Source organism: Podarcis liolepis, assembly GCF_965112155.1.
Source record: "Podarcis liolepis genome assembly, chromosome: 14".
NCBI lineage: Eukaryota > Metazoa > Chordata > Lepidosauria > Squamata > Lacertidae > Podarcis > Podarcis liolepis.
In genome coordinates this window covers 6,559,533-6,585,503 of record NC_139569.1, presented here as the reverse complement: position 1 = coordinate 6,585,503, position 25,971 = coordinate 6,559,533, and the positions used below count along the sequence as shown (strand labels likewise).

At 48.6% G+C, this 25,971-nt stretch overlaps 1 protein-coding gene across 20 annotated transcripts in view; it reads right to left on the bottom strand.

Moving 5' to 3' along the window:
* MPRIP (myosin phosphatase Rho interacting protein) overlaps nucleotides 1-25,971 on the bottom strand; it is a 160,497-nt gene that overhangs the window by 14,563 nt on the left and 119,963 nt on the right. For 11 of the 20 annotated variants that reach the window (XR_014518973.1, XR_014518975.1, XR_014518976.1 and 8 more), the window contains exons 10-15: nucleotides 18,131-18,187; nucleotides 16,439-16,507; nucleotides 16,088-16,177; nucleotides 14,159-14,268; nucleotides 9,852-10,443; nucleotides 8,290-8,406 (exon numbers count right to left, since the gene is read on the bottom strand). Coding sequence is in view for 16 of the 20 variants with exons in the window: in XM_083474649.1 (XP_083330775.1) it covers nucleotides 8,290-8,406; nucleotides 9,852-10,443; nucleotides 14,159-14,268; nucleotides 16,088-16,177; nucleotides 16,439-16,507; nucleotides 18,131-18,187 (1,035 nt within the window). In the remaining 4 variants the exon portion in view is untranslated. Of the gene's footprint in view, nucleotides 1-1,330; nucleotides 5,144-8,289; nucleotides 8,407-9,851; nucleotides 10,444-13,364; nucleotides 13,404-14,158; nucleotides 14,269-16,087; nucleotides 16,178-16,438; nucleotides 16,508-18,130; nucleotides 18,188-25,971 lie in introns of all 20 variants that reach the window. The other 9 variants (XR_014518974.1, XM_083474655.1, XM_083474652.1 and 6 more) reach the window with 3 other exon arrangements.

Genomic DNA, 25,971 nt, shown 5'->3' with positions numbered 1-25,971 from the left:
TCCTAGTTCTTTACATTGAGGCCAGAATCTTAGCAGGTGGGCTGGGATTTATTTATGCCGCTTTGCTCTCTGTTCCTTGGTAAGCACAGAACTGCCCCTTGAACCAGCTGTGGGCTGCAGAAGTGGTTGCTGCAGATCTGTCAGCCAAGGCAACACTTTTTAGGATGGCAGAAAGTTAGTCCAGGGGGAGATCAGTGTTCTGCAAGGGATATTTAAAAGCACCATCTGTTACGTTAGTGCAAGCATGCCAGCAGGTACAATCGGCCTGTACGGCAAACCTTGTGAGCTGTGAAAAGGCTCTGTTGCTGAAGGGTGAAGAATGTTCTTGTGGGAATGTTACAAAGGTTTATGAAAGGCAAAAGAAAAAAGAAGGCAGGCTTCAGCCATGCCTGGAACAGAGTATTCTCCTAGAACCGTTGACTGCTTCTCGCATTACTGTCATCATTTCATGATGTGACGTACCATTTACCTCCCATTAGCCCCTTTATATGGCCATGTGCTACAGCAATAAATACTGGAGGGTGTCCGTGGACAGAATGTTGGCCTTAGACTGGAGGGACCAGAGTTTGAATCATGGCTCAGCTGTGAATTTCAGCTGAAGCAAGTCTCTGTTCTCTCAGCCTTGCCTAGCCTGCAGGGCACTTCCAAGGATAAGGCGATGCAATCCCATTTACACTCTGAGCTTCTTTTAGGAAAGGGGGGTGGGTATAAAATGTGATTAAAAGGAAGACTTGTAAAGACCTATCTTTTTGCACAGGCTTTCCCCGGCCAGACCCTGTTTTATGTGCTCGTGTTCCTGTTTTCTTTGTTTTTCTGTGCTTTGATACTACCGTTTCATTAGTTTTAGGTTGTAAGGATAGAAGTTTGATAGGAGGGGTTTGTGTTTTGAAGGACAGTTATAGGAAATCTGAGATCTAAAGGTGAAAAGATCTTGTGAAGGTTTGCAGAAGATGACATACATCCCTAGGGCTCTGGCTACATCACCTCAAGGACATTATATTGGGCTTCCAAGATGGACAATTTGTTCCTATGTTGCAATGCAAAGTTTTGATTTACTGTTCTTAGGGGGCAGTCTTGTGGACTGTAAGCGTTCCGTTTGAAATGCATCCCATCCTGTGACAGAATATTATTATTTTTTACCTTTTTCTCTGTCATGGGAAGGAAGTGTTTCCATCCCTCTTTTTAGCTCTATCTATCCTCTGGCCATTAAGTTATAGAATTCTATTTGCCTTTAAACAAAAAGGTGATTGTTGCAATGCCATGGGTTGGGGGCGGGGAGAGATTTACACACATGACTTATTGAAATTAAGTGCAGTGAAGAAGAAAAAACCTTAAGATTCTCAAAGTCCTTCTGGTATTTCTCCCTCAGAGTGGACGCATTGCCTTCGAGGTGCTTGTTCTCCAGCTCATCTCTCATGATGTTCATTTGGGCTTCCAGCTCTTGAATGCGCTCTCTCAAGCCGTGCATGGCGTCCAGCTCGCTCTCTGAGCCCTGCACCCTGCCATCGGGGTTATCAGCAGCCCATGCTTCTCCTGCACCCAATGCCACAGCAGGTAGTGCTTCTGAGTGCTGATTCTGGTACTGCTCCAGAGATGCTTGCAAGCACTGCAGCTCTTGCTCGTAGCGCTTCTGCAAGGCCAACAGCTCTTCATTGTGGAAGACCTGCAGTTCCTTCATCTTGACTTGAAACTTGTCCTCTAGAGTTTGGATCTGCTCAAGGTGGAAAGTCTCCAAGTTCAGCTTATCCCGCGCAAGAGAATCTAGTCGCTGCAGCCCTTCAGTCTGTTCTGATTTCAGAGCATCCTCGGTCTTGTGAAGCTGCTCAACCACGTTCCGGATCTCCTCTTCATACGTGTCCTGAAGCTCCAGTATTTTCTTGCTCTGCTTATGTTCTTCTTCTTCCAGGAGTTTCCGCTGATTATCAAGCTGCTCCACTTTGGCCTTGAGCTCCGAATTCTCCCTTTCAAGCACAGCAATCATCTCGGCATACTTGCCCTGTTGCTTTCGGAGCAGCTCTTCGTATTCCTCTCGGAGGGTGGCAACTGCTCTGATGCGTTCCTGACACAGAGCATCCACATTGTGCAGGGACTCTTTGTACAGCCGTGCCTCCTTGGCGTACTCCAGCCTTGCCCTGTAAGCCCCGTAACAGACCTGGGCCTGGATGATGGCATCTTGAACAAGCAGAGACGAGTAGCGCTCAAGATCCCCCAGACACATATCGTAGGGAGGACTGGAAGAAATCCTTAGCAGCTTGCGGCAGTCTTTCAGGGCCTCGTCAGGGGACAGAGACAGGAGAGCAGCAGATATTTCTTTCAGGACATTTGCTCTGTCTTTGAGCTGCTGAGCAAGATCGCCCTGAACGGCGGCTAGAGCTTGACTGCCAAGATCCTGCAAAGTGTGGGCTTCTGGCATGAAGCCAGGAAGGCTGGCATCCCAAGCTGAAGTGCCCTCTTGGATTTCAAGGGCTTTGGAAATCTGATGCATAACGCCGTCAAATTCAGGAGTCTGGTATGCTTTAATGATTTCCTCCAGCATGCACTTGTGCTGCTGAAGGGCCGTTCTGGTGTTGTGGAGGTCTTCTTCGATGGCCTTTAATCTCTGATGAAAGGACTCTCTCATTTTCTGGGCAACAAAACTGAGCTCTGCTTTAATCAGCGTGCTGTCTGCCACCGAATGAATGAGGCACTGAGGAATGTTTAAACACTGGGCCTCCACCTTTCCCTTCCCCTCTTCTTCCTTGGCACTCAAATTCTTCCTTAGCTCCTCCACCTGGCTCCAAAACTCATCTTCCAGCACTAGCTTTTTAGATAAGACGTCAGCCAAGGCCACTGCAATATGTGAAATATTTGAAGGCTCCAGCAAGACCGCATCCACCGTACCATGAATCTCTCTCAGGGCTAAGGAAATCTTGGAGGTTGCATCTGTCAGAGACTCTGCTATCTGGTTGATCAAGCTGGCTTCAAAAGCCACCCTCCTGGAAAGCATCCGCAGCTGGTCTTGTTCAGAAAACCCCACTTTATGCTGCTGGAGGGCAATTTTCTCCTCCTCCCCCAAACTGCTGCCTTCTGCATGCAATGCTTGGGCTGCAGACAATTCTTCTGCCAGATGACCAGGCGAAGAAAGTGCCTGTTGCAACACGAGGACTGCATCTGATAAAGAAGTTTCCGTATTGGACAGGACGCCCAAAAGCACCTCTCTCTCTTGCTCCGTGTCACATCTGGACAAAGTTCTTAGCTGTTCTCTGCATTGCTCTAAGCACACCAAGGCTTGGTTGTTTCTCCCATGGAACCTTCCCAGCTCATGGATGTGATTTTCGAGCAGCTTGTGTTTTTCTTGCTTCTCACCCTCCAGCTGTGAGACCAGCCTGCTGACTTGAGCCAAGCTCTCCTGAAGCTGCTCCCTCAGCTGTGTTTCTGTGCTGGCCCACTGGTGGTGAAGCGTGATGAGGGTGTCTTGATTGTGGCCCTGCTGGCTTTCGAGTTTCATGGTCACATCTTTGAGCTTTTCTTCTGTGATGAAAAGTTTGGTTTCCAGGGCGTGGATGATAGACAGGTAAGTCTCCGAATCGCCTGTGCCTGGGTAACTCGGAGCTGGTTCTGATGACATACTGTCCTCCGAAAGCGACCTGTCTTGGCTGGTGTCTGATGAAGTGCTGCTGGTCCACATCTTCTCGGATCCATCAGGGTGGATATATTTTTGGCACTGGATGTTGGAGAAACGTATCCTTTGCCTTTTGGCTCCCGGGGTTTCTGTGTCCGATTTTGCAGAGTCCTTCTGGCAAATCTCTCTCTCTTGAAGGTCTGTAGACTTAGAGGTAGACCTACACTCTTCTGGGTTCACTGCTGGGTGCTCACAGATCTGCCTGTGACTGATATTGGGGCCCTGATCCTCAGTGAGCATGCACTCTGAGGCTGGAAGTCTTCTCTGAAGCTGTGAATGTTGTGCTGGCTCCACAACTTGACCACCTGTTTCCATCGCAACACATGGCGCTAAGCTCTCACCAGCTGATGTTTTCAACTCATCGTCTTGCGTCTGCTGATCTTCCACATTTTCTGGACTGCTAGTTACGGCAGCTACTTTTAAGAAAGGTTCTGCAAGCTCCTGGTCCTTATTTTCCACAATTCTCGAGTGGGCTTCCCTCACCACTCTTAGCTCCTCCTCCTTTTCCTTCAGTACCGCCTGCAAGTTCTGGAACTGCCCTGACACCACCTCGTAGGAGTGCTCCAGGGCATGGTAGTTGCTCTCCTCCAGCTGCAGCTTGGCTTGCAGCTTGGCGACCTCATTATCAGACTCGGCAACCTGGTTCATCAGCTCTTGGAACCGGCATTTGATCTGATCCCTTTCCTCCTCAAGGCTCTTGATGTGTTCGGCGAGCTTTTGGATGCTGGCTTCTTTCATTTCGAGCTGCTCTTCCAGCTGGTGGACAATTTCGCTGCTTTCAAATTTGACGGACAGCTTCTCCTTCTGCAGGACCTCCATCTGCTGCTCGTTGTTCTGAAGCTGGTTCTCGTACTCGCTGGCTTTGTCCTCCGCTTCCTTCAAGCTCTGGATGAGGACCTGCTTCTCCCTCTCGCAGCTCTCCAGCAAAGCCTCGTAATTCCTCTGCAGCTTCTCCTCCATCAGCATCTGGGACTGCTCACTGGCACTCAGCTGCTGGCTGAGGCCAGCGATCCGATCCTGGAGCCGCTGCACTTCCTTCTGGTAGTCCCTCTGCAGAGCTTGCTGTGTCTCCAGATCTCGCAGCTCCTGGGTCTTCTCCAGCAGGAGCGCCTCTGCGTTCTTGAGCTTCTGCTCGCTGGCTTTCAGCTGCGAGCTCAGTGCCTCCTCGCTGTGCTGCCACTCTTCCATCTGCTCCTGAGCTTTCTTCCGCTCAGCCTTCAGGTCGCTCTTCAGCTTTGCCAGAGTCTGCTCTTTGATGGAGAGCTCTGCGGCGGCATTGCTGAGCCTCGCTTGTAGGCTCTGGATCTCTGCCTCGTGGTGCCGGATCACATCCTTGGCCTCCCCATAGCTACGCTTAAGTGACTGGATCTGCTGGTTGATCAGTTCCTGCCGCTGACACTGGGCTTCGAGCTCACTCTGGAGGTCTCGATTGACTTTATGGAGCCTCTGCCAGGCCCCCGATGGGGGGGTGGCCACCTCGGTCTTTAAAAAAAATTGATTAAATAGGAGATTAGTAGCACTCTCGGTTCCCAGTTCTGAGTGTCACACCTCTGGTCAAGTTGGGCCACAGAACAATTCCTTGCATAGGTTTGATCACTACCCATCTGCTCCAATTTTGGATGGTTTCAGTTTTGTATGCTTTCTTTTTTTTTAAATCCCTTTTGCTCAGGGAAACAAGGAAACACTTCTTCAAGTTTAACAGACAACACGGATGATAAAACACTGAAACAGCTTGAACGCAAACGAGCCTAAGAGGATCAAAACAAATTAAAACAAAACAAAACAAAATGATGGAGAAGAGAACACCACAGGAGAAATGATGACTTGGGACAAGTAGAAAAAAGGTTTGGAAAGGAGTGAAAATTGTGAGGGGGGGGGGCAATCCGAATATACTAAGATAAAACAAGCAACTCTTTGAAGCATTGGGAGACCTACCTGCTAGGAACTATCTTTTGCAGCTTGAGGCTAAGTTTGGAAAGGATGGGTTTAAATCAGTATCTTGTTTTGCTGGGATTTTATTTTCACTTTTGTGTTACCCACCCTGACTTTTTGGGGTGGGTTGACCTGTGAGTTTAACTGCTGGATTGTGTGTGTGCAGGTGTACAGTTAGAGCATAATGTTTTCGCCTAGCAAAAGATGCAGAGCTTCAGGTAAATAAAGTCCTGGAGGAATGAAGGCCACTGAGAAGACACAATTGCTCTCCCCTCACCTGAAGAGATGGCAGCTGCGAACTGATCCCTGCCGCAAACGTCTTATAGCTTTCCTGCTGGTGGAAAGTATATTTGTGTGTGTAATATGTGAATGAAGTTTAAAATGCGGAAGTTCTAGATCTGTCTGCTACCCGTGTTTTGCTGTAAATCAAGACGAGCGGAGAGGAAAGGAGGAGTATGATGAGAACATAAAAGTCAGAACAAGGAAACCCTCGGAGAGATTCAAAACCAAAGCCATGTTGCATGCAAGGGGGCGGGGGAATAAACACACAGAGAATCATGCAAGAGTCGGACAGAAATCATGTGGCTTGAAGAATACACAAACAGAAGGAGGCAAGAGGAGCACAGCGCTAAGCCTGATAATTTGGCCTGTCTTGCTGTACCGTAATCGCTGGCAGGGACAGCCCATAGATGTGACACTCAGGTACAATAAGTCAGATTACATGCTTCCACACCAAAAAACAAAAAACCAAACCCCTAAAAAACAACCCATGCAATATTATCCACACCCAAGAAAGATTAGTACAGTGACGCTCTCCACCCTCGCCCCAAAGGAGGCAGAAGTTACAACTGGTGTCTTGGGGGGGAAAGGAGAGGAAAAACAGTCATGCTCAACTTCTGTTAGCACTGAATGGGCTGGAGAAGCTCCACTTGCCATCGAGCTCAAGGCAGGACACACACAGGAAAGGTTACGTTGCAAGAGCTCAAAGAGGGGCTCAGTTCAACATGCATGCGGATCGAGTCCTGAAGATAGATATGCAGTGTCTCGTTGGGCAGAACATTCTGCAACATCAGCGCTATGAACCGGGGATGGGAAGGAGGCAAAGGATTAGGAGCTCACCCAGGCTCTGCCGTTTTGGGAGGAATCTGGCAAAAAACGCTCCCCAGAAGCTGCAACCATCTGCTTTTCACAAGGGTCATTTGCTTCCCCGCTGGGGTGACCAGCATGCCTGCTTTATCGGTCTTTCACCAATTCTTCAAGGTCTCTTAAAGCGCCATCTTATGCACGCTGACCCAGGAGCAAGTCCCACTGAACTTAATTGGACTTACATCCGAGTAGAGAGACATAGGATCACATCGTTAGCTTCTTAGTCCTACAAGCAAAGGTACTCCTATTGGGCCCAGTTAAAAGGAGAGGAAGCATTTAGGTTATCTGGTGCGACCTGATGGAATTCGTCCCATTATTCTGAGCCAGGCAATCTGTACAGTGATCATCTGCCAGTGTCCCCCAGGGAAAGGAGGTTCACCCCACACAATGCCACCTCGGTCACCTACACAAATGGCAAAATAGCAAGGAGCCATAGGTGCAGGGTATCAGGCTGAAGGCACAACAGATAACCTAGCAAATGGGCAGCATCTGCTCTCTTTTGTCAGTATGCAAGAGATTCTGTTCCAAAAGATGATCTCTCTCCATCAGGAGACGTGGGTAGTCTTGGACAGAAGTCCAACTGTTCCAGAAGGGAACAGGGAAGGATGCCTCTGCAGCACGGTGTCGCTCTTTATCAAAGCTACTTACAAAATAAAAATATTAGGCTTGCAACTCTGAAGAGTGGGCATTAAATTGAAACACGTTTTAATAAACCCAAAGGCACCCTCACTTAATCAAGCAACTAATACTTTAAAATTTTAAATTATTGTTAATTGAAATGTATGCAAACTGACAATGGCACACACCAGCTTGGGAGCTATGTTTACCCCCCTGCAGGAAGTCTGCTTCATCAGCTAGGGAACATGGTGGAGTAGGACCCAGCAGGATTGAACCCTCCCGCTCTCATCAGTGTAGTCAGCTGGGCAGGGGGAGACGCCGTGGCTCCTTGTAGGCTTTAAAAACCCCAATTAAACATTAACCCCACGGACCAAAATGAGTCAGGATCAGATCCAGATTGGGTGTTCCCTGGGTTGCAGCCCTGGATCAGTTAGTAGGAGAGGGGGGCACACACAGCCCTAGAAACAAATTACATTATCAACTACATACTTTGGAAAGTGGCTTGTTTGCTATCAATTTTGACACCTCTTAAGATACTGCATCCCAATTTTCCATGAAGTTTCCTAAGATCAAGAGGCAGGTTTTAGTCTATGTTTGGATACAACCAGACATGGTTATCAATGGAGATGGTGGACCGAACCTTCCGAAACTCTTCTGATTTAAACCATTGCTTTCAAAACTGGAATGATTTCTCAGAATTCCCAAGCAACAAGGCTGCTTAGTGCAGTACTGAAAAGAGGAGCTTGCTCTGTACCTGCAGAAAAGAGGGTAATGCAAAAAGCTTCTCTCTCACCCCTACGACGTGGAGGACTGAAGGTTTTGCAAACTGTGTCTCCCACCCAGGTGCGTCCCCACAAGCACCCTGGACTGAAGTCCCACAGATTAAATTCGAGCGACGGCAACCAAGTAGGACATTGGCCTTGCTCTCCTACCTGCAGGACGTAACCTTCCCGGGCACTCTGCTCACGGCCCAAAGCTACTTTCAGCTGGTCCTGCAGAGCGCGGTTCTGCTCCAGGAGTTCAGAGGCTGCCTTCTGGCTCTGCTCCAGCTGCAAGCACAAGAGGGAAGGGAGAAGACCACAAATACGTCATTCAAAAACATCCACAACTCCAAACTGGCAAGGTGACCGGCTGCCCTATACAAACTGGTTGGGTGAATTGGATGGATTTCTCCTGCAACCTCCTAACAGGAGCTTCTCCTCCTCTATACCAAGCTTTGGAGTAGGAACTAAGCTAAGAACTTCTCCAGGAACCATCGTGCTCTAGGAAGCCATTCCTTCTCCAGTTTCTCCCCAAAGGCATGGGCTTAGATGATGGGTGAGGCTTGGCTTGCATTCCCCCCCCCCTTCCCCAGGACTGGCTCATTAACGGCAGATGCTACAAGGACAGCAGAAGTTCAGATAAACTAAACATAATTCACTTGCTGAAGATGCAGAAGTGCCAAGGTGAGCTGAGCTTCTCCAAGTAAATGAAGCCATGGAGGTCAACACGCTTGGACACTTCTCTACCGGGTAGAGGGAAGAGAGGGAATGGTTTCTTATATCCCACAAGAGTGGGAAGGCTTGCCAATTTAGATCCATCTCCAGATAATTGAGGAGGACCAGTAATTATGGCCCTATCACAGGTTATGGAGAACCTCTGGCCCATGGGCCAAATTTCAGCACCACCCCTTTGACTGCATGCTGCCTTCCCAGATTATACTCAGAGAGGATTACAACAATGAGAGCAATGCTTTGCAAAATCAACAATGTGACCCAGCATGAATTCCAATTCGCCCTGCAAGGCTGTTTCCCACAAGCCACGCCCACATGCACGCCCCACACATGATGTCACAGGTGCTCCCGATTGTATCCTGGCCAAAGAGGTTGGCAGTCACTGCCGAGGGAACTCCACAGAATGGCTGATCTCAGAAGAGAGCGGAGCTTGGACTTCAAGTTCTGTGGAATCCATCACTTCGTCTGCATGTGGCAAGCCAGTCCTTGAAAGGGCCTTCAAAGCACCGAGCAGAGCTATGTGCAAGCTCCCTGCTGCTTGCACAGAGCCCTGCTTGGTGCTCTGAAGTACCAATGACCTGGTAACAGGGCTCTTTGCAAACCCAGTGTGGCACTTTGAAGTCTCAACCATGGTGGGGACTTCACGAACGCCCCATCGCTGGATGGGGTGCCAGGTCATCTGACAGGTAGGCAGTGAAAGGGTGGGACAGAAACAGATCCAGTTCCCTAGCCCTGCCCTATTGGGAGTTAAAGAGGAAAGGTAAGCCAGTTTAACGTGCCTCGTCCATATTTAAAGTGACCGTAAGCAAATTGCAGACGGAGAGAGGGCGGGAAGAGATTAGTGTGAGCAAGAGAACTGAAGCCCCCTGCTTTAACCACATATCCCCCTGTTTCTTCCAGGGCTCGCTGCTAGGCTTCTTGAACTCCCATCAGTCCTAAGCCAGCCTGCCTGGAGGAGCCCAAGTCCCACCCACCTGCCCTCTTCCCTCCCTCCATTTTACCTCCTTCTCCAGGAGTGTGGTGAGGTGCTGTTTGTGGAGAGCCTCGCTGCTGTCGTCCGGATGGGCGAGGTGTAGAGGGGCTATGGGGACCTGCTTCTCCTCGCGCAGAGGGGTCGTCTCCACCTGGTGCCACCGCTGCTCGATCTCCACGTGGACGTTCTGCGGCTTGGTCTCCGAAGGGCTGGGCAGCCCCGGGAGCCTGTCCACCTCCATGTGGGAAAAGTCTTCCGGGCCTCCCCCGTCGGGGGCATCCAGGCTTTCAAACCGCTTGCGCCTCTCCTCCCTCCGCCGCGCACGCTCCCTCTCCAGCTCCCCGGGGTCTGCCTCCGTGGAGCCGGGCTCCTTGGCGAAAGGGGCGCCGCTGCCTTTGGAAGCGTCCGTCACGCTGGCTCTCTCCTGAGCCAGGGCTTGCTGGATGGGGCGGAACTCAGCCCAGTCGAAGGTTTTGGAGCGGCCTTCACGCCGGCGCTCCCGGGCGCGGCTGCGCTTGTGCTCAGGGTCAATTTCCGCTTGCTCGGCATCCTGTTTCTCGCTGGGCTTGGGGCAGGCGTCGAAGGATGAGCTGGTTTTGCTTTTCTCCTCGGGCAAAGAGCTGGCAAGGAGGGAGGAAAGTGGACAAGAGAGCGAAAAACCATCAGCGCTGGTGTTGGTTTCCTATCTGTATACCCCCTTTCAGTTTTGCTATGTAAAGGTACCACTGTAAGCCAGAAGGTAGTAGGGGCAGGGAGGGAAGAATCGAAGCCCGTTGAAATGTCCAGGGCCATGCTATCTCTGAAGCTTTTTGCTATTGCTCTTGATCTGCCTGTGAAATTATCTCCCTTTTGCAAGATTTAGCATGTGATGCCTATCAAAACTAGTGAGTGGTGAAGCGCCCCTTCATCTGAAGCAGCTTAGAAGCTTTGCAAATTCATTTTTGCATTCCAAGCTAGAGGAGGACTTCAAGGTGGTTCAGAACACACCTGAGCGTTATGGGCTACATACACACATGCTCTGAACCAAACAGTTATGAAGTATGGCAATCAGAACGACCAGGGAAGGTCATTTTTAAAAATCTGCTTTCTACTAAGTGGGAAGTGTAACTGTTCTCCCAAACTGGCCTGATTTTGGCCACACTCTGCCAGGGTTTTCCCCAATTCTCATTAAACCCCACAAAGACAAAAGGATTCCTCTCAACAGTTTGATCTAGTGTGTCCTCAAAAGAAAACTAGCTTTGTTGCTGGTGATTGCAAGGCAAGGTGAAATAATTCCTATGAGTAGCCTCACAGAAACCCTCCTAAGTTACAGAATTCAGGGCTGAATACAAGATGAGATTTTCCCTACCATACATACACACACAAAAATGGTACACTGATTGTACATTCCTGTGCTTTTATTTTAACAGGTTCCTCAATGGGACCCATCTTCAGGGAAGGAAAACGTTACCCCAGAATAAAGCCTAAATGATAATAAAAGATGAATGCTGGGCTTGTTTGCCCATTGAGATACAGGCATCCCTGATCACTCTTTCTTTTTATTTTAAACCACTGCATTCAGTTCAGTTCCCAAAGAGGAGAGGACATAGCCTTAGTCGGGCACATTGGCTGTCAGGCTTCAATTTAACAATGGAGGGGGATGTCTGATCGCACAAAAGTAAACATTGGTTTGCAGAGAAATTTGGTAGACGTGCTTAAATGGATTCCTTGGAAAAGGTTCTCCGTGAAACATCTCCAAGCTCTTCTCTGTACTGAACACTCAGGTTTTCTTAGCGTTTTCCCCACTCAAGTGGGTGGCTTCAGATCAAGCAATCCCACACAGGCAGCACAACTTCCACCTGGCCGACAGAAATCAGGAAGCAAGTGGACCTGCCTGCGCGGGATTTTCAGGTCCAAAGCCTTTCAGAGTTGTCGTCTGTATAAAGCAAAAATAAGCATACAAGCTGTAAAAGCGTACAAACGTCTACTTTTTGCCACCATTGTGTGTGTGTGTCCAGAAACGGCAGCAGATACAGCAACTTCTAAACCCATGCGACTGTGGCAGGACAGACACGTTGGCAACTTCTTGCAACGGGCAAGGCGGACATTTGACTACACCCATGTTGCGGGGAAAGTGTCATGTGCGAAGAGGGCCTTGGCTTGCAGTCAACAGTCCTGGCGTTTGGAGACAGCACACTGCTTCGCTACTTCTACACGACAGGCATCAGCGCAGGGCCTAACGCAAGCTACTGCTGACACCAAAAAAGGAAAGCGGCAGCCCTCAATGCCAGTATTGAGAGAGGAACAGAAAAAGAGGCAGACAACACAGGCAGCAGACAAGCAAGGTGGAGGAAGAGAGTTTCAGACATCAGAGGAGAACCTAAAAGGAGCTGCCAGACAAGGCCTATGGACAAAACATGGCACATGCCAGCCTTCAGCATGCAAAGTGGCAGACTGGGTTTAAAAAATAGGAAAGGAGTTCTTCCTGATGTTTAGTCGGAATCTCCGACTAAGCTTGAATCCACTGGTTCAGGTCCTACCCTCCAGAGCAGGAGAAAACAAGCTTGCTACATCCTCCATGTGACAGCCCTTGAGATATTTGAAGATGGCTCTCATATCGCCTCTTTTCCAGGCTAAACATACCCAGCTCTTTCAACCATTCCTCATAAGGCTTAGTTTCCAGACCCCTGATCATCTTGGTCACTCTCCTCTGCACACGTTCCAGCTTGTCAATATCCTGCTCAAATTGTGGTGCCCAGAACTGGAGAGACGTCCCAGGGGCCTGAGGATTTCAACACAGCATCTAATTTGCAGGTGCCACCATCAGATGCCCAGGCCCTCGCTCCCTTGGATACCAGTACTAGCTACAGGTACCAGCTACCCTGGTAACATGGCAGGTCCAAGCACTGCCCAACCTGGAACTGAAGCCTGGATACCAGTCGCTTAGCAAAATGATGGCAGAGAGGCATTTCCCTACACTTCTGAAGACAAACAGTACCTGCAAGAGATCGCACAATCTCTTAATGGAAGTTTCAATGCTAATCTGCTCTGCTATAGAGACTTTCTGCATCTTCGGCTGTTGCCTCCTTCCAAGGCACAGACCTGATCAGACCAGGAGTCTTTTCCAGGGAAACATTTCCAATTCTTCCAAACGCCCTTGAGGCATTTCCAAGAATGTGTGAAAACGTCACATGGGAAAGGCGACCAGCAGACACAGGTAACGTCATACACATGGGGTCAGCTCTGTGTCCTTCGCAGAGGTAGCAGCTTGTATTGCTTTTCCCATGTGACATTTTTGAACACGGGACTCAGCTGCAGGAGTGCGCCTTCGTTGCCGAGATGTAACGGGGAAAGCATCGCTGAGCCAAAGGAGGATAATCAGCAGCAAAACGAGGAGCTGCCTCTTTCCCCCGTTCTCTATTCCACTGTTTGTTCCCAAAGCAGAAAAGCAGGACTTTTTACCCCCTCCAGAGTGCAAGAAAGATAAGGGAGGCATGCAGTGAATCACGAGATATATACAAACCACAAAACGTTAATACAGGAGAGAACACAGTTTTCCAACCTGGGCTTCAGCACGGATAGTTTCAAAGAGAAGCTTTTCCTGGGAACGCATGGAAATTAAACACACGAAGGAGTGAGGAGAGAGAGAAAAGAGGGTTCAGAAGCACCCAGAGAGAAATGGGGTGATGTGCGGAGCAGAAAGGGGAATGGGTCGTTCCGGGTTGAAACTATGGGCTGCGTTTTTCCAATCGCAGCTCTCAAAAGAAGGAAAGCAAGAGCGTCCTCAAGCGGTTGCTAGGGAGGGGTCAGAACAGGGCAGAGAATGGAAGAATGCAAGCGGTAGAAGAGGAAAGAAAGAGGCAGCAAACTGAAAGAACACCCCCTAAAAACACACCCATTGATTCTAAGAGGGGGGTTACATGCGTCATGGGAAAAAGAAAGTGCACCCTCTTTGAATTCTGCGGTTTTACATATTAGGAGATAATAGCAATCATCTGTTCCGTAGCAGGTCTTAAAATTAGGTACAGTGGTACCTTGGGTTAAGTACTTACCGTATTTTTTGCACCATAACACTCACTTTTTTCCTCCTAGAAAATAAGGGGAAATGTCTGTGCGTGTTATGGAGGAAATGCCTACGGGTGGCATGCCTACGGATTTTCCTCCTCTAAAAACTACGTGCGTGTTATGGTTGGGTGCGTGTTATAGAGCAAAAAATGCGGTAATTCGTTCCGGAGTAAAGGAGAATGGAGAAAGAGAGAGAGAGAGAACAGAGGCATAGAGAGAGACAGAGAAAGGCTGGAAGGTGCGGAGGCCCAGTGAATAGGAGACTGCCCTGAAACGCCCCTTTCTTCTTACCTGGTCACATCTGGAGCAGTGGTGGGGCGAACGTGCTTCATAATCGTCTGGATCCAGTTCCTGCGGATCCCCGAGGTCATGGCAGAGAGGGTGAACTCGCCTTCTTTAGTCTATGCCAAGAGAAAAGGAAGAGAAACGGAAGGGGAAGAGGTGATGCTGAGCACCAGTTCATCTAGAAGGAAGCATCCTTTGCATCCCCTTCTATTAATAATATTATGATAATTTATTATTTATACCCCACCCATCTGGCTGGGTTTCCCCAGCCACTCTGGGCGGCATCCAGCAAAATATTAAAATACAATAATTCATCAAATATTAAAAGCTTCCCTAAACAGGGCTGCCTTCAGATGTCTTCTAAAAGCCAGATAGTTGTTTATTTCCTTGTCATCTGATGGGAGGGCGTTCCACAGGGTGGGTGCCACTACCAAGAAGGCCCTCTGCCTGGTTCCCTTTAACCTTATTTCTTGCGGTGAGGGAACCGCCAGAAGGCCCTCGGAGCTGGACCTCAGTGTCTGGGCAGAATGATGCGGGTGGAGACGCTCCTTCAGGTATACTGGGCCAAGGCAGGTTACCTGTTGAATGTTCCTAAGTGGGGTTTCCAGAAGGGATTGCAGAGAAAGATGCATCTGCTGCCCCCTCTCTTTCCCCAGGGAGGAGCCATTTATTTATAAGATGCAAAACAGAGGCTGGGCACCCAGGAGGAGTCAGAAAGGCACCCTCCTTTTCAAGGGATGGAGATAGCCGCTTCCGATGGACCCAGTTTAACGAAACAGAACTGGGGTTTATTTTTTCGGGAAGGTCTTTGCCCTGCTTTTCTATTCACAGAATCCCCAAATGTCTGGCATTTGGATTATTAGAACAGGAGCAATGCAGTACACTTTTGTAAGAATACAAATGAAACAACACACAGACGAGACATGCCTACAACATTTATTCGCAATAGAGTGTAGCATGACTCATTAGGTCACTCCTATCACCCTGTGCTTTTCAAGTTGATTTATTGATTTATTGAAGAATTTGTTGAACTTCTTTACTGTAATCACCCTGTTATTATTTACAATAATATGTTTAGTATTTTACACCCCGTCACCAATTTTTCTCAGTCGTGTTATGTTTTATGATTTGTGTGTGTACAATTTTGCAGCACACAAAAAATAATCTAGTATTTTTTTAAAAACAAAACAAAAACAAGAATGCACAATCTCAGATTAGCTGCATTAAGGCTGAAACGACAGAAAATAAAACCTAACAGTAAAAGTAAAAAGAAAGACACTAAAGATATGTCAGTAAAATATGATCTTTTTCTGTCACCTCAAGGGCATTAAGAAAAGGCACCAGGCAAACTGGGAGTTTAAAAACTGGGGTGGCATAACCAAGACTCTCTTCCCCAGTAGCTTCCTGCCTAACTTTAGAGAAAGTTGGGGAACTGGGAGGAGATTTTTTTATTTACGATTTTATTGTAAATTGTCATGATGATATTATTATTATTATTTTAAATTTATAAATAAGTTTATTAAATTTACGATATATGTTATGACCACTCCAGCAAGCCACAGTCAGGAGTCTGGTCATCACCTTTTGAATCAGCTGATGTTTTCAAATGTTCTCTGAGGGCAGCCCCATGTACAACGTATTGCAGTAGTGAAGCTTGGATGTTAACCAAAGCATGGGGAACTGTGGCCAGGATGACGTGTTTCGAAGAGAGGAGTGCAGCTGGAGTAACAACTTTGTGCTGCAGGAGACACTGGAGCAGTCTTAAACAAACCTTGACCTAGGAAATCTCCCAAGCTATGGACCTCAACCTTTGAAGGATAAGTGAAATTCCATTTGAAACTGGATGAAAGCTACAGAAGCAATTTCCCCTCCCAACCGCAGCCACCTCCTAAATTCACTGCATGACCCATCCTGCTCCCCGCAAGTTTCTCTTACATGGATTTGGAAGCCATAGTTCCGCTGGACGGGGTACTCCGTGACATCAAAACATGTTGACAAATCAATTTCCCCATCCAAATCAGCAGCCTGGCAAAACATCGCAAAGAAGAAATGTGTGAGGCTTGTTTTTCTCATCTCCAACAAGACAAAGTAGGCCATTTGCTTATTCAAGCAGCATGTGTGCGGTGTTTTACAAAATACCAGAAGATAGGTCCCTGCCCAGAGCAGCTTACAGTCTAAAATTCAGCAGGGGAGAGAAATGGAAGCAGGGAAAGCAGGAGAATGCGAGGAGTTGAATATCAGAGGGGGGAAATGGAGCTTCGACTATCACTGCCGATTGTAGCTTACCTCCTCTGCCACAGAATCCCGGTAGTATCTCAGGCTCTGATCCGTCAGCACAAACCAGTGTTTCTTCCACTAGGGAACAAACCAGACAAGCTGTTTTACAAACTGCTCAGATGATCTGTGTGCTCTTGCCATTCCCCCCAGTCCTTATTGTGCAATGCCCCACTAGCATACTGTGACTCTAGACACTAGATCTTGCAATGTGTGCCTCTGTGCAAAGCACACATAAACTTCTGTATACGGGAGCAAGTACACAGAAGTCACAGAAACACATTAACAACTCCTGAAGCAGCAGCCTGCCTCCCTTATGATAGTCAACCTTGTCCTCTGCAATCAGAGGAGACGCAACTGGTCGTATGGTGGACAGAGATTGCAATCTGGAAATGTTTCCGAGAGAGCAGGCTGTTTCAATTTTAACAACAAGCCTTTGGAACACACTCCCACAAAGGAGATTTCGGAACCTCCGTCTCTCGGGTCTCCAACGCCTCCTAAAAACTTGGTTGTTCACCGAGCCTATTGGGGATGTTTGAGAGTGATAACCCTGTTGAGTTGCCTGATGTGTTCTTCTAAATGACGGGCTTCAAAAGTATTTACCGTGTTTCAATTTGAATTTTGGATCTGTGATTTCTGACCACCGCGTAGGGGATTTTTGACCAGGAGAAAAAATGCAAGCCAAGTAATAATACACGCATTTCATAAACAAGTGAAGAAGTTGGAATGGAAAGGAAAGCCTGAGCAACAGGAGAGAGTGGGGAGGGGTTTTTCGACAGGACACGCTCTCCAATCAATAACTTTGGCAGCCTTGCTGGGTCTAGGACGGGAACATTCAACCACGTTGCCTTAGGGAAACAGAGCAGCTGGCTCTTCCATTAAGGACACCCTCTCCAAGGCATTCTGCTTTAATCCAATCTCTTCCTCCTTACTGTATTTCAAGATGCCCTTTTCAGTATTCAGAGGCTGCTGCTGTAGCTGCAGCCTGTGAATCTTGCAGCGGAAACTGGCAGCTTCTGCTTATCAACCAAGGCTGCCTGGATACTCAGGGAACAGCATACGGGCAAGGAGGACCTGGGAGACCAGGGTTCGGATCCCCACTCGACCATGAAGCTCCTGGGGTGACCTTGGAGTCAGTCACAGTCTCTTAGTCTAACCTACTTCATAGGGCTGTTGTGAGATTAAAACGGGGAGGAAGAGAACCATGTATGCCAAATGGAGCTTATTGGAGGAAAAAGGTGGGCTATAAATCAGATAAAAGTACAACAAACTGTAACCAGATCGTAACAAAAGCCAGCTCTTTACTTGGAGGTAAAGGTAAAGGGACCCCTGACCATTAGGTCCAGTCGTGGCTGACTCTGGGGTTGTGGCGCTCATCTCGCTTTATTGGCCGAGGGAGCCGGCGTACAGCTTCCGGGTCAGCATGACTAAGCCGCTTCTGGCGAACCAGAGCAGCACACGGAAACGCCATTTACCTTCCCGCCGGAGCGGTACCTATTTATCTACTTGCACTTGACGTGCTTTCAAACTGCTAGGTTGGCAGGAGCTGGGACCGAGCAATGGGAGCTCACCCCGTTGCAGGGATTCAAACCACCGACCTTCTGATGGGCAAGTCCTAGGCTCTGTGGTTTAACCCACAGCGCCACCCGCGTCCCTTTACTTGGAGGAGAGGTCCTTAAATCAGAATTTCATCCGAGATTTTACCTGTCCATCCTCGTACTGCTTGGTCAGCCATCCCTTCTTGAAGTTCAGCAGGTCAGGCTGCAGAGAGGAAAAGGAGATAATGAGTCCTTTGCAAAACTCAGACAGGACCGGGGCCACGTCCAGCTTCCAAGAGAGGGAAAACACGCTATCTTCATCCAAGGAAGGTGTCTGCAGTTCCACAAGGCCAAAAGGAAACGAGGGGAGACTCAGCCTGCACTGAACAAGGATGCCACAGGAGAACAAGCTACTTCCGTTACTTAAAACTATGTATGTTGTTTTCAAAACCATCCCCGGCAAGGAACAGCATTGTATGTGTGCTGGGACCCAAGGAAGCTTTTGTGCCATCGCCAGGTTCCATAAATTTATATATCACAGAAGTATCTGCAAATCCTTCCACTTTTATGCTACGGATATTGTTCTTGCAGCCAGCAGCCATGCTGTGAATTCATTAGACTGCCGTCTTTGAGTAAATCCATCCCCTATATTTAGAAATGAAAGCTACAGTGGTCTTCAAGACAGCATTTTTCACAAAAATGTGTACTATAGCTACAAATAGTTTAAAAGACCATAGATTTTTTAATTAGCCAAAGGCCTGGATGAAGAGGAATATTTTTGCCTAATGATATTTAATGAAGGTGCCAGGCGAGCTTCCCTGGGGAGAGCATTCCACAGATGGGGAGCCACCACAGAAAAGGCCCCGTACTCGTGTTGCTGCCCTCTGGACCTCTCGCAGAATAGGCACACAAAGAAGGGCCTCAGATGATGATTGCACGGTCCAGGTCTATTCATATGGGAAGAGGCAGTCCTTGAGGTATTGGGGGCAAAGAGAAGCAGGCAAGTCAATATTTCTGGGGCACTCCCACCAGCTCAAGTCCCAAACTCTGAGGACTCTGCACATACAAGGTGCAGACAGGATCAGGCCCAAGGATTTTTGAACAACATAATGAAATGGAAGATGGAAATACAAAGCAAAAGGGAGAGGGAGGGAGTGCACCAGTATGACGATGTGGACTTGGGTGTCTGAAGGACCCGAGTTCAAATCCTCACTCAGCCGGGAAGCTCCCTGGATGTCCCAGCCACTAAACCTTAAATGAATGGCTTTGCAGCCTCCCCTTGCACAGATAAACAAGAAACCTTCTCCATATAAGCAGAGAAGGCAAAAATTGATTGCTCTGGGGCTGAAGCTGTGAGCCGCTGCCGTTGCACATACTGGCCAGCAGGGAGCGTCTTAAAAACAGGAGCCACTCCCTCTCCAGCAAGGCAAGGATCCCGCCACCAGGGAAATCTGATGCAGGGAATGTTTTCTGGAGGAGGCAAAACGGCTCAGTGCTGCCCATTGCAGCCAGCAGACCAATATAGAAATACATACGCCTACACACACGGGCTGCCTACCTTATCCATGCAGTTCCCTGCTCATCTGCCAACTCAAAGAGTCTTCAAGGTCTCGCTCCACAATTCCCCGGCTTTTATTTATAAACTCTGCAGGGCTGGCAGGTGGCCGTCACGTGCGATGGGATTCAAGCTACTCCCAGGGGTTCCTATTTACGAGGCCTCAAAATACACTGGAAATTTGGCAGGTGGGGCGGCGGAAGAGGGACTGGCCTTTCTGCTCTGACCCGTCAGGGTTGCTGTTGCTGTTTCTTCTCCCCCCAAAGCAGATCCTAAGGGACAACCTGCCTTAAAGAAAAGCTGCCTACTTTGGAGACAAAATAAGCCCCCTCACGTTGCAGTAGACCCTCTAGCCTCTCAGGGGTGTGAGAGAACAGAAGCAACGGGGATAACTGTGCCCCTGAAGGACCAGGTGCGCAGCCTAGGAGTCATTTTGGACTCACAGCAGTCCATGGAGGTGCAGGTCAATTCTGGGTCCAGGGCAGCTGTCTACCAGCTCCATCTGGTATGCAGGCTGAGACCCTACCTGACCAAAGACTGACTCGCCAGAGTGGTGTATCTCCCACTTGGACTACTGCAATTTGCTCTACGTGGGGCTACCTTTGAAGGTGACCCAGAAACTACAACTAATCCAGAATGCAGCTGCTAGACTGGGGGCGGCCGCCGAGACCATATAACACCGGTCTTGAAAGACCTACACTGGCTCCCGGTACGTTTCCGAGCACAATTCAAAGTGTTGGTGCTGACATTTAAAGCCCTAAACGGCCTCAGTCCAGTATACCTGAAGGAGCGTCTCCACCCCCATTGTTCTGCCCGGACACTGAGGTCCAGCTCTGAGGGCCTTCTGGCGGTTCCCTCATTGCAAGAAGCCAAGTTACAGGGAACCAGGCAGAGGGCCTTCTTGGTGGTGGCACCCGCCCTGTGAAACGCCCTCCCACCAGATGTCAAAGAGAAAAATAACTACCAAACTTTCAGAAGACACCTGAAGGCAGCCCTGTTTAGGGAAGCTTTTAATTTTTAATAGGTTATTGTATTTTAGTGTTCTGTTGGAAGCCGCCCAGAGTGGACGGGGCATAAATAAATTATTATTATTATTATTATTATTACTATTATTACTATTATTATTATTCAGGATAGGGGGAAAAGGAAGGACAGCAGCACGGTGCTAAACTGTGGAACTCACTGCCCTGGGAATGGGCTGATGGGCAACCAAGCTAGATGGCTTTAAAAGAGGACGAGGCAAATCCACAGAGGAGAGGGTTATTATCAGTGGCTATGAGCCACAATGGCTATGCTCTGCCTCCACAGCCAGAAATCCTTCTGAATACCAGAAACCATAGAAGGGGAGAGCGCACTTGGGTAGGGGTCCCGCTTGTGGGTTTGCCCACAGACATCTGGTTGGCCACTGTGAGAACAGGGTGATGGGCCGATGTTCTTATCTGCACCCAGGGAGATGCCACCTTGCACTCCCGAGAACAGTCCCAGGAGGTTCTGCCGTTCTCCGTGTGTGCCATTCTCCATAGAGGTGGTCGCCCCGCATCTCTGGAATCCCCTCCTGTAGGGGGGGGGGGAGATCAGGAAATCCCTTTTCCTGCCATTCAAGAGGAGCATCGATCTATTTTATTTACGCAGGCCTTTGGAAGGGGGTCAGTGCATTTTAAAGAATGCGATTTTAGTAACTGTCATTTCAAAATACAGTGGTACCTTGGGTTACAGACGTTTCAGGTTACAGACGCCGCTAACCCAGAAATATTACCTCAGGTTAAGAACTTTGCTTCAGGATGACAACAGAAATCGCGTGGAAGTGGGAGGCCCCATTAGCTAAAGTGGTGCCTCAGGTTAAGAACAGTTTCAGGTTAAGAACGGACCACCAGAACGAATTAAGTTCTTAACCAGAGGTACCACTGTATTGCTACAATGGATACAGCTTCGTCTGATTTTACGTCGCAAGCCACCCCCAGGCACCTTTCAGGGAGAAAGGTGTGGGAGAACACACTAAATGAATGAAGCGACTGCACAGGAAACTCGCCACAGGTAAGCGCAAAGCCATCTAGCCAACCCTTGTTTCCTCTTCCAATGGCTCCGTCACAAATGCCACAGCTTGGAGAAACGCTGTCTTAAAAAGAGCCCCGCAGGATCAGACCAGAGGCCCACCTGTTTTATATTTATATCGTTTATTGCATTTGTATCCCACCTTTATCTCCAAGGTTCCTCTCCTCCCCAGTTTAACCCCACAATCCTGCTGAGAAGCAGGGACTGGTCACCCATCGAGAGCTTCATGGCGGGGTAGAGATTTGAACCCTCGTCTGCCAGGTTCTGGCCTAGCGCTCTAAACCACGACACTACCACTGACTCTCATTTAGCCCAGCACCCAGTTTCTCAAGAAGCCCAAGAGGCGAGGCATGAAAGCAACAGCTTGTCCCCAGCAAGTGTCCACTTAGCTGCCTGAAATATCTTGTAGAATCATCGAGTTGGAAGGGACCCCCGAAGGTCATCTAGCCCAACCCCCCGGCGATGCAGGAATCTCTGCTAAAGCATCCCTGACAGATGGCCACCTAACCTCTGCTTAAACACCTCCAAGGAAGTAGAGTCCACAACCTCCCCTTCTTTCCCATGAATTTAGCTAAACCCCTTTCAGAGCCATCTAAGCGGGCGAAGATTGCAAATTCCGTACAAAGCGTGTCATGTGAAGATTGTCCCCTCTTTTGACCGGATCTGCAGCCTAATCCGTTTTCATAAACTGCCCCCAGTTATGCATTAGGTAAAAGAGGGAGTGGGTATCTCTTCACCCAGGAATAATCCATGCATTCACATTAACCACCGCCTTTTCTAAAACAATCCCTTCCCTCCCACAAAGGAATGCCCTGTTTGTACTCCAGATAGTGAAGGTCATCGATTACTTTGATTACTCTTTTTGGCACCTTTCGCAGATCAGCAATATCCCTCCTACCCTCCTTTCGTAAGGAGGCCCCAACCTGGTGCTGAGAAACCGTCAGCGGCAGGAGTTCAGGTTTCCAAAACTCGCTGCAGGATCTAGCCAGTGGAGCAAATTGCAGATTTGGGGGGCAGATTTAGGAGAAAGCGGCCCCGCCGGGCCACTCAACACAGATGCAGGGGGAATGGTGAGAGAGAGAGAATGGGGGAGCTGCTTCCTCCTTTGAGCTGAAGCCTCCCTTAAGGAAACCTTAAATCACACACAGCCAGAGCAATGATCCCTGAATGGCGTTTTCAGAATGCCATGCAATCAGGGAGAAGCTGATAGCGTCTCAGAAATAGAAAGCGAGGTGCTGCCAGTAGTAACATGACCCTCTGGGATAAACCCACTCCGGATGTTAAGAAAGCAGCCTCTGGATTTCAAAGGATTTAGGCCGTCAACATGCCCTTGCTGCCGGTGCCATTTTTGAAATGAGTTTTAGGCCGCAGGACAATCTTGCTGGTTCTCCTGTACAGAAGATCTGCCCCATGGTGAGGATGAGGTCCCAGGCTTCGAAATGGCCTCCCTTGCACACTTGGGAAGTGTATTCAGCAGGAGAAAGAGATGACGAGGGACAAGGAAGGACAACCTGCCACATCCAGCGGCTTTAGATTCCCCGCTTGCCCAAGTCTGCCTCGCTGGGGGTCAGAAACCAGATACACCTGGACAACTCTGGGTCACCTGGTGGGAGCAACATTAAGGGATGCGAGTCACAGTGCTCGTCAGTGGAGCGCATTCACACATTGTGCCAGGTGGCCAAGCGAAAGACGAGCAACATGCATGTTTGTGTGTCAAGCCACCCACAACCTCCCACCATTTCTGGACAAGGTGAGGCCCAGGGGCTGCCCCCAAGCTGCCCCACAGAGAAGCACTTGTCCTCAGAAGCTGGTTGTAACGAGAAAATTGGTTTTGCTGGACAGGTTTCTTTTTTCTTTCCCTGCCAGCAAATGGTTAATGAACGGAAGCCTCTAATTGGCTGTGGTTCCAGGAGGGAGAGTTTAAAAGGAGAGGATTTGAGGGAGGCAGTTAGTTGAGAGGGTTGGAATTGAGGTTGGAGAGGTTAGGAGATAGGTAGGGATATAGGTTAGGAGACAGGTTGAGGTAGAAAGAGTTGGTTTTGGGGGGAAACAAATTCTGCTCTGAGCATATTGTGAAGGACAGAGTGTGGTGTCCTGTAGGAGGAATAAACGGGAATTTTACTGGGAGGCAGAGGTTGAGGCAGGAGAAGTAGGAGCTGGAAAGGAACAGCCTCCTTGGGACTCAAATCTAGTCTGGAGGGGAGAGATTCTTCTGAGGAAAAGAAGAAACTCCCAGACCCAGTGAAGGGTGCGTGCGTGTGTGTGTGTGTGTGGAGGACCCTTTGGTCTATTACTTAAAGTACCTCAGGAGCAGGATTGTTAAAAGGGGTGGATAACTGAAAGAAAGTATCACTTATAAAGGAACCAAACCTATAACACAAAAACAACTGAGGATGAATCAAAGTGAAATCGCACTGCATTCTTGAAGTAACCTAAGTTTAATCCAGTTGTGTTATATGCTGTCTTGCCTTGAATAAATCTTTATTGTTTATTTAAAGAAAACCTGTCTGAGACTCCAATTTACTAGTTACCCCCTCACAAAGGCCCCCCATAGGATACTCTGGGCTAGAATTTTAAGAGGAAAGGAAAATAAACCTTTGGGTAAAGGGTTGTTCAGTGAGGGGGGGGGGCAATTTATCAAAGTGAGCGGGCCGAACGGCATGAGAGGAAAAAGTGCCAATGCGCCCGTCACACTGGTAGAATGACGAAGCTACACACGCACACACACACAGTCTGCATCCCTTCCATTATTTTGGGGATGCTGCAAAAGACATAGCGAGTGACAGCTGCCCCAGGAAGGAGTGGTCCATACTGAACTGCTGGTGAATACATTAAGCGTATGTTTCATCCAAGTCCTTTGAACTGAACACATTCCAGGAATGTCATAAAGACATAATGCCATAAAGTCAAAGCCAAACTGCTAGTCCACCTGGCTCAATACTGTCTGCACCTGCGGTTTCCCACACTGGTCCACACCTCTGACTTGCAACCCACAACATGGCAACCGTTGTGGCATTTTCACTTTGGATTTCTACTTAACAATGCACATTATTAATCCCAAAATGGCAATTCACAGAGCAGTATACCTTAGCATTGTCACCAATTGAAAAGCAGTGGGATTTTTATTTTTAACACTTGATCTTAGCTTAAAGGCTGAGCAGCTTTTGAAAACCAGCGATTTTGCACTCTGGGGAGGAGTCTGGAAATGGACCAGAAGGACGACATGGGCTCAATATGGAGGACCAGTGCTTTTTTTCTGGGGACGGGGGGACGGGGACGCACACTCCTAAACATTTTGTGAATCTAAGTTTGGCCTCATTGAGGGACAGTATTTCAATATGAGTAGGAAAATGAGAGTACCCCTAAACACTTTTTTTAAAGGGAAAAAAAGCACTGTGGAGGACCCACAATGGAGGCATAGATATAGGGAGGTGGGGCATGTGGTTGGCCAGAAATACGCAACTTATTTTAAAAAACGGCTCACGCTTTTCTCCTGCCGTATTGCAGCACTCATGGAAACAGAAAAACAGAGGGTCTCGTCGGATAACGTGTCCCAGACCAGACACGGTTTGCAGTCCTCCTTTGGTCTGGCCAGCCTTGGCTGGAATCCAACATGGCAGCAATGATTTCGCTACGGCCCACCAGTGGGTGCCAACCCAGTGTTTGAAGACCCATGGTCTCCACCAACTGGCAACAGCTCTCCAGAGGTTCAGAGAGGAGTCCTTGAAAGCCCTGCCTGGAGATGCTGGGAACTGAACCCGGGATGTTTTGCACACAAAGGTGTTCTGCCACTGAGTTGTGGTCCTTCACTACAGTCCTTTGTAGTGGAAACGGCCACTTCCTATTTTGAGTTCCTGCCTCATTCCTTAAAATTACCTGCTTCAGGGATAAGAGTGTGTTCCCAAAAACCACCCTGTGAAGCGGTGCCCAGGCTAACAAAGGAAGAGGGGGACAACGTGGCAGGCAAGCTACACACACACAGAGAGTGTTATGTTTCTTTGTGAAAAGTCATGCACGTGGTTCACTGTGGAGAAAGCCGCATTATCTCATCTTGTTGAACAGGCACGGGCAGACTTGCCTGCTGATAAATGTTCCCCTCTGATAAGGTCAACTCAGTCTTCAAGGAAGCCTTGAGATGGAAGAGAGAGGTGCAGAGAGAGGGAGAAAGAAGCTGGTGAGCTGCCGCCACAAAAGCATTTCACTGCAGCTGAAGAAAAACCATTCAGATGAAGCAAGATATAGGAGGCTTCCTTGCTGATCACACACCATGTAACTTCTTGCAACGGTGAAGTGATTAGTATTCACACAGAACAAATGTTGGTTAAAGGTTTACCACCGAACTCACAAGGCTAGTATGCTCCGTCAGTGAATTTGGGGACAGTGGGGAAGGGGTTGTTCCA